This window comes from Heteronotia binoei, chromosome 18 (assembly GCF_032191835.1).
Source record: "Heteronotia binoei isolate CCM8104 ecotype False Entrance Well chromosome 18, APGP_CSIRO_Hbin_v1, whole genome shotgun sequence".
Taxonomy (NCBI): Eukaryota; Metazoa; Chordata; class Lepidosauria; order Squamata; family Gekkonidae; genus Heteronotia; species Heteronotia binoei.
Window position 1 is genome coordinate 13,138,238 of NC_083240.1, and position 8,642 is coordinate 13,146,879.

Consider the following 8,642-nt stretch of genomic DNA (forward strand, 5'->3'; position numbering starts at 1 on the left):
TTGATCCTTGGAGATAAGCAGAGCAGTGCCAAAGTTGAAATTGTATCCTTTGGTGAGCTGCCTGAAGAAGGATCCTCTGAAAGTGGACGGAAGCAGAAGTCCAGTTGCAGCCACACCTCTTTGGGAACCGCAATCACACCTGCATTGGACTCCAGGAAGTCCTACAAACGAAGGAATACATTGTATATTGTCAAATGGACTGTAAAATAATTTCAAATTAATGTGAAAAATACGGTGGTTTAAAATTTTGTTTTCAACATATCGTACGTATTAAAGCTCTCAAGGAGTGTTCTAAGTTATATACCTTACTCATACCCGTGAGCTCTCTGGTTTCACAAGCCAAGCTTGCAGCTTGGAGAATGCAGTTAAAGTTGCTTTCTTTCCACTCTTCCTCCCTCATCTATTTGACTGACTGACTGCCTGCCCTCAGACATCTGATGTTCATGTCTTGTGGCTCTCAAACATCTGACTTTTATTCTATGTGGCTCTTACATTAAGCAAGTTTGGCCACCCCTGGACTAAAGTGACAATGAGTCACAGAACCAGCATCGCTCTCAGGCCATCTATCCCCTGCAAAACGTTCTCTGTGGAGGAGATCTGTTGCCCTGATCCACTGCTCTTAAGGATGCCCAAAATCTGCCCTCCTCAAGACAGCTTCCACCCACACTTTGCTCTCACCTTCTCGCACTCCATAGCAGAAGTCCCCTTCATATTTCTGGCCATCTTTATACTGCATGACTCCGTGCCCGTGGAGCTCCCCATAGAGAAACTGGCCCGAGTAAGTATTCCCTTGAATCAAATATACAATAAAGTAAAACACCAAGCCGGGGGTAGGGGGGGTGATTCCTGTGGCAAATACAGTTTAATAATCCCTGTCGTGCCAATAAAGTCTTTGACCATTCTTTTCTCGGAGACTGGTGATAGGAGACATTACAAGTGAATAATTACCAAGGGGCTTTTTATTACCAGGACAGCTTAATGAAGAACAAAGGAAGTGTTCATTGGGTCTTTATCTTACAAACTAATGGAATCGTAATCCATATTCCTCCAGGTCTTTAAAACCAAGGTATTTTAATGCCGCATTAAAAAGGGAGGGGGGGGGGAAGATTCACAGTATGTTCTTTATGGTTAAAGGAGGAATAAAAAGTACTTTCATTTCATAGTCAACTTAACAGCTTTTTGATGGCACACTCTCGTTCAAAGTTGTAACGGAAAGAGGGAACTTGTTACAGTGAACACTAAGGGAGCCCCAGAACAGATATAAGGACTGGTTTATACGTGATGTGGCATGAGAGAGTCTCCATGCGAGGGACCTAGGAGCCACACTAGACGCTACAGCAGCCACGAGTCTGACCCATAGCCACTGACACCATATTAGAGAGGATTGTGGCCATCTACAGAATGCAGCAAGGGCCCCATTCCGATTGGACCCACAGTGTGGGGAGACTGGGACATCTCCCTTCCTACCACCATTTCTCATGCTGACTCTACCCCCGACGGTTTCAGTACTTGAAAAGGCATGGGATGGCGAACAAGACCATCTTGTGGGCCTCACGGCATTTTTTAAATGGCCAAAATCTTCTCTAAAAATGGCACTGCTGGCCACAGGTTGGACCTATAGCCAATGTAATGTCTAGTTTGGCCCTACGTCTCCTTGAACTAAGTTAAGCTTCTTCCAGAGTAAACTTGCTTATAGCTTCAGTGACAGGGATGACCTCCAGTTCAGTGGTAGAACACCAGCTTTGCATGCGCAAAGTGCCAGGTACAATCCCTGGCATCTCCAGTTAAAAAGATCAGATAACAGGTGATGTGAAAGACCTCTGTTGAGACTCTGGAGAGTCAGTTTGGCGCTGTGGTTAAGTGTGTGAACTCTTATCTGGGAGAACCGGGTTAGATTCCCCACTCCTCCACTTGCAGCTGCTGGAATGGCCTTGGGTCAGCCAGAGCTTTCACCGGGGTTATCTTTGAAAGGGCAGCTGCTGTGAGAAACCCTCTCAGCCTCACCCACCTCACAGGGTGTCTGTTGTGGGGGGAGAAGATATAGAGATTGTAAGCCACTCTGAGTCTCTGAGAAAAGGGTAGGGTATAAATCTGCAGTCGTCTTCTTCGGCTGCTGGTTGTCAGGATATGGCCTTGATAGACCACATGAAACTGCCTTCTGCCTTCAGTCCACCAAAGTTAGTCTTGTCTACTCAAACTGGCAGTGACCATCCAGGGTCTCAGGCAGAGGTCTTTCACATCATCTACTACCTGGTCTACTAACTGGAGATGCCAGGGATTGAACCTGGAACCTCCCGTTTGTCAAGCAGATGTTTTATCACCAAACTATGGTCCCTCTCAGCAGTGGTCTGGCTCAACATTAGGCAGGTTCGAACGCTCGTGCCTTGTTTAAACAGGGTTGCAGCCTGTGTAAAAGAACTCCACATGGAAAGCTGGCATGTCCAGGGATCCACAGCCCTGATGGGTCTCATCTGCACAGACCGCAGCACAGTTTAAATGACATAAAGCCGCACAGGAAGTTCACCGTCTCACCGGCATCGTGTTTAAATCAGGCTTAATTCTCCTTGAAGGAAGTTAAACTTACTTCAGAATAAACCTGCTTATAGGCACATGTGAAGCTAGCTTACACTATATCAGATTCTTGATACATCTAGCTTAATCTAGTCTAGCAAAGAACACCTCTCTAGGATCTGAGGGCAGAGATGCATCGAGCCTTATACAAATCATGTGCTGAATCACTGCATCAAGGTCCCTATCCATGAAGAAGCATACACGAGGCCACATCACATGTTATGAAAATTACAAGCCAAAGGTAGTTCTATCAGGAATTACATGACATTATGACATGATGGCCACACATGCAGGATTTTCACTGAAGGTTCAAAACAGTGGACCAGTGCGACTTCTCTGTCAGTGGGAAAGAGAAACTGTGCCATTGTTGTATATCATGATGGATTAATTCCTACACAGAAGAATTTGGGATGAAACTATCTTTCATCTTTAGGAAGATTGCAGCTCAGCAAAAGGGAGCCAGAGCCACCTTTTGATTTATCCATTCCCTCTATGACAAGCACACGGCTGAACCAATCACTGCCAGCAGCTTCAGCCATCACCAGATCCCTCAGTGCCCTACAGCACACACTGTATGTATCACCAGCCATGCTAACCTGTATGTGCCCAGTATCGAAATCCATTGCCCACAATTTCTCCATCTACAAATTCGCCTTCATAATAACTTCCATCCTTAAACAGCAGCTTCCCGTGACCTGGAAAAGGGGAAAAAACACCCTTCAATGGAATGCTAGTGATGAAAACAGGCAATGAGGTGTCATTGATCTCTGAAGACTACCAACGTGCAGAAGTCTTAATTCTGACAAATAAACAAACACACACACTTTAAAAGCTGAGGGCTTGCTTAAAGGTACCTTCTAAAGACAATTCCTTCATGAATCTCAGTTTTCCCGCCCTGCCTCTTGACAAACAGAAAAACCATTCCAGACTACTGGCTAATTACAATATCATTATACAGATTTCTTCTGCCATCCAGTGGTAATAACTACAAATGTCTTGCTATGAGATTCACCTCCCTGGTTTGGAAATATGAAATTTACGCAGGAGCCTTAACCAGAACAGATTAATACTTTTGAGCTCAACTCTCCATGAAAAGCTTTAATACTAATTTTTTTTTATCGCTAACTAGCCTAAGTAAGAAAAAAGCCTGACCTCCTAGTCTTATTTTTAAAACTTGACTCAGTCAATGAATAAAAGATTTATTCCGAGCCCCATCTCTCCTCATTATACATTAATGAACCAATGGAGCAGAGTGGTTAACAGCTTGTGGTGCAAGCCAGAAATTCCATTTCAATCACACTCTCTCTGTCACATTGTTATCTCAACCTTACTCCAAGGCAGGGGTGGCCAAACTTTCTTAACATAAGAGCTGTAAGACACGAACGTCAGAGGAAGGAAGGAAGGAAGGAAGGAAGGAAGGAAGGAAGGAAGGAAGGAAGGAAGGAAGGAAGGAAGGAAGGAAGGAAGGAAGGAAGGAAGGAAGGAAGGAAGGAAGGAAGGAAGGAAGGAAGGAAAAATAGATGAGGGGAGGGAGAAAGAGGTGAAAAGAAAGCAACTAACTTTTAATGCATTCTCTGAGCTGCCAGCTGGCTTGGCTTGGAGAAGTGATTTAAAGAGACAAATGTCCTCTCCGAGCCAGCTGATGGAGTGGGGCGGGAGGGGGGGCTTTGAAAGCCACACAATATGTGTGAAAGAGCCACATGTGGCTCCTGAGCCTTTGTTTGGCCACCTCTGCTCTAAGGAGTTAAAGGAAACATACATTGTTCTCTCCACTGCTACTTATAACAACCGCATAAGGTGGGCAAAGCGGAGAAAAGAGGGACTAGTCCAAGATCACTCAGTGAACTTAGCGAAGGCTTGAAACTGGGTCGCTCCAGGCCAGCGCTCTAACCACTAAATGTCAGCAGCTCTCCTAGTTCTCTCATAAAGCACACTTCTCTTACCGTGTTTCTTTCCTTCCTTCCATTCCCCTTCATATTCAAAAAAAGAATTAGGATAAATATAACGCCCATAACCTGAAAGAAAGAGAAGCAATAGTTATAAGGATCCCTCAGAATGACAGCTGATCTTTGGGAAATTGTTGCTCAGAAGGGCAGATTCTATGGCCTTATACCCCACTGCCCTCCAAAGGTTCCACTCCAATCTCTAGGAATTTCCCAAACCAAAGCTGCCAGCTCGACTTGGCCTACATATATTCAGCTCCAAGAGGCTCCATCCCCTGATCAGTGGAAGGGAGGAGGGAATGAAGTTGCCATTATCAACTGCCCTCCAGGGAGAGGGGAGAACAAAAGGGGGGGGGGGGGTCAGAGGAAGAGCATACTGCCTCTTAACATAGACGGTACTCAGAGTATACTGCCTAGGGTTGCCAACTGCAGGTTGGGAGATTTTGGGGGTGGAGTCTTGGGAAGGCGGGGTTTGAGGGGAGGGTCTTCAATTGGATAAAATGCCATAAAGCCCCCCTTCCAAAGCAGCCATTTTCTCCAAGTGAGCTGTCGCCTGGAGAACAGTTGTAATGCCAGGCAGTGTTCCCTCTAAGCTGAGTTAGTGTGAGCTAGCTCACAGTTTTTTAGCCCGTGGCTCACACATTTTTTGTCTTAGCTCAGGAAAAATGGCCCCAGAGCAAAGTAATTTATGCAGTAGCTCACACTTTCATTGCCAGTAGCTCACAGAGTGGAATTTTTGTTCACAAGACTCCCACAGCTTAGAGGGAACACTGATCCCGGGAGAGATCTCCAGCCACCACCTGGAAGCTGGCAACCCTGATTTACCGCCTTTAAACATGAAGGTTCTGTTTAGCTATCACAACCAACACTTTTGAATCCTCCTTGGTTTTATCCCGTTCAAGCAAAACCTTGTAAACTGCCCCCAGCATGCCGCACGAACTCTCACCGTGCCGTAGCTGCTCTTTCATTTCCCCCCGGTAAAGGCCCGGCGCGGCGTCCGCCATAGCCGCCCTTCACTCCTCCAGGAAGCTGCATCTTAGCAACCGGTTCCTGGAGCCGATTGGCTCGCCGGTAGTTAAGGGGAGGGCCTTCCTCGCTTTCCCACCGGGGTCCCTTGATTGGCACTTGCGCTCTGCATCTCCAAATTCCCAGCCTAATATCTTGCTCGTGGCAAATGTGACCAAGGGGCAGGATGCTCGACGATGGGATGCCAGCCTCCAGGTGGGACCTGGAGATCCTCTGGAATTACAGCTCATCTCTAGAGTACAAAGAGATGCTTTGGACTCGCAGGAGTGGCCAAACTCGCTTACTGTAAGAGCCACACAGAATAAACCTCAGATGTTTGAGAGCCGCAAGACATGAACGTCAGATGTTTGAAGGAAGGAAGGAAGGAAGGAAGGAAGGAAGGAAGGAAGGAAGGAAGGAAGGAAGGAAGGAAGGAAGGAAGGAAGGAAGGAAATATATGGGAAGGGAGGACGGAGGAAAGGAGGTGGAAAGAAAGCAACTTTAACTTTAACTGCATTCTCCAAGCCACCATCTGGCTTGGCGAAGTGATTTAAAGAGACAAATGCCTTCTCCAAGCCAGCTGACGGGGTGGTGGAGGCTTCAAAAGAACCAGTTTGGTGTAGTGGTTAAGTATGCGGACTCTTATCTGGGAGAACCGGGTTTGATTCCCCACTCCTCCACTTGCACCTGCTGGAATGGCCTCTGGCAGAGGTTGTCCTTGAAAGGGCAGCTTCTGGGAGAGCCCTCTCAGCCTCACAAGGTGTGTGTTGTGAGGGAGGAAGATAAAGCAGATTGTGAGCCACTTTGAGATTCGGAGTGGAGGACAGGATGTAAATCCAATATCATCTTCTTCAAGAGCCACACAATATGTGTGAAAGAGCCACATGTGGCTCCCGAGCCACAGTTTGGCCACCCCTGCTTTGGAGGGTGGACTCATTGTCCCCCACTGAGGTCCCTCCCCAGGTTTCACTGCCAAATCTCCAGTTTCCCAACCTGGCTCTGGTAACTCTACCCCCCCCCCCCCAATTCCCTGTCGGTGGCCAGGGACCACCTGGCAACCGTACTCGACGTCTTTGAACATCTTAAGGAACTGATTGGATCAAAGAAAAATTGTATTACTACGGGCTATAGGGCAAGAAAGATGGGGAAACGGGAAGAATGAGTCATGACGAATTATTTTCATTCATTCATTCCCTGCCTTCCTCCCCATTGAGAACCCAAAGCGCTTTATGTGTCCTCTTCTCCATTTTATCCTCACAACAACCCTGTGAGGTAGGTGAGGGTGAGACTATGTGACTGGCCCAAGGTCACCCAGTGAGCTTCCACGCCAGGTGAGGAGTCAAACCTAGGTCTCCTAGTCAGACATTGTGTCCGACATTCTTCAAAATTAAGAACTGAGGCAGGCACAAATGTGGCAATGCCAGCGTTAATGTGCACAGGGTCGGCTTTGGCTGGATGGGAGCAACTGATTTTGAAACCAATGCTAATTTAAACTTTTTAGTAGTGCATGCTGAATCTGGTAGTCTTTGCAGATATTTATATAGCTATTGATTTTTTTAAAAAAACAAGAAAAGTAGAATAAAATAACCACAAATAACTAGTATAAAGCAACTTCAACAAACCTACATGGCTACCACTATGTAATCACACCAAGCTCTTTTGGATCAAACTATGGAGTGATCACCTGAGTTCCAAATGGTTACTAGGTCAGGGCGATATATGTGCAATATATGTGGATGAAATCAATAAGAATCGGCAGGCGAGATGGGGCTTTTAAAGAGATTGTTCCCAGGTTGTGCATTTACTTTTTCTCCGGATATTCGTGTCCCCCCATCCCTTAATTACAAATATGTGGCCGTTTGAATTTCAAAATATATGTGAAGCTAAGGATGCCAGCCCCCAGGTGGGACCTGGGGATTCCCCCCGAATTACAAGCTAATCTCCAGACTACAGACCCCGGAGAAACTGTGTGCTTTAGAGGGGGGGACTGTATGGCATTGTAACCCACTGGGGTCCTCCCCAGGTTCCATCCCCCAAATCTGCAAGAGTTTCCCAGCCTGGAGCTGGCAACCCTACCCCTCATCCCCTGCCAGTGGCCAGAGGGGACTCAACATTTCTATCTGACGATGCACTTTTAATACTGTAGATTTCTTCCTTTGTGACACAAGAATCTATGAAGAGTCCTCTAGGTTCAAACTGGAACTGGGGGTAGGGAGGCATAAAGTAAATGGGCTGCACCATTTTGGGGTGCGAAGCAATGAATTTCAGATTTTGCATTCAAAACTCCTCCATGCACAATTTGGAGGGGAGGAAGATCTCCCTGTTTTCATTGCTTTTAAGAACATAAGAGAAGCCATGTTGGATCAGGCCAGTGGCCCATCCAGTCCAACACTGTGTCACACAGTGGCCAAAACAAGTGCCATCAGGAGGTCCACCAGTGGGGCCAGGACTACTAGAAGCCCTCCCACTGTGTCCCCCCAAGCACCAATAATACAGAGCATCACTGCCCCAGACAGAGAGTTCCAATGATAAGCTGCAGCTAATAGCCATGATGGATCTTTGCTCCAGATGTTTATGCAGTCCATTCTTGAAGCTGTCTATGCTTGTAGCCGCCACCACCTCCTGTGGCAGTGAATTCCATGTGTTAATCACCCTTTGGGTGAAGAAGTACTTCCTTTTATCCACACTAACCCGACTGCTCAGCAATTTCATTGAATGTCCACGTGTTCTCGGATTGTGAGAAAGGGCGAAAAGTATTTTTCTACCTTCTCTATCCCATGAATAATCTTGTAAATCTCTATCATGTCACCCCTCAGTCGTTTCTCCAAGCTAAAGAGCCCCTAGCATTTTAACCTTTCTTCATAGGGAAACCCCTATAATTATTCTAGTTGTCCTTTTCTGGACTTTTTCCAAAGCTATATCTTTTTTGAGGTGCGGTGACCAGAATTGTACACAGTACTCCAAATGAGGCCGCACCATTGATTTATACAGGGGCATTATGACACTGGCTGATTTGTTTTCAATTCCCTTAATAATTCCTAGCATGGCATTGGCCTTTTTTTAATGCAATCGCACACTGTCTCAACATTTTCAGTGAGTTATCTACCATGACCCCAAGATCTC

At 46.3% G+C, this 8,642-nt stretch overlaps 1 protein-coding gene across 1 annotated transcript in view; it reads right to left on the bottom strand.

Annotated features, from left to right (window-relative positions):
* The window catches only part of MORN1 (MORN repeat containing 1), a 208,320-nt gene extending 202,741 nt beyond the window's left edge, over positions 1–5,579 (bottom strand). The window contains exons 1-4 of the mRNA XM_060259677.1: positions 5,461–5,579; positions 4,515–4,586; positions 3,168–3,266; positions 679–789 (exon numbers count right to left, since the gene is read on the bottom strand). Coding sequence (XP_060115660.1) covers positions 679–789; positions 3,168–3,266; positions 4,515–4,586; positions 5,461–5,518 — 340 coding nt within the window. The 5' untranslated portion in view covers positions 5,519–5,579. The remainder of the gene's footprint in view (positions 1–678; positions 790–3,167; positions 3,267–4,514; positions 4,587–5,460) is intronic.
* Between the last annotated feature and the right edge of the window lie 3,063 nt (positions 5,580–8,642).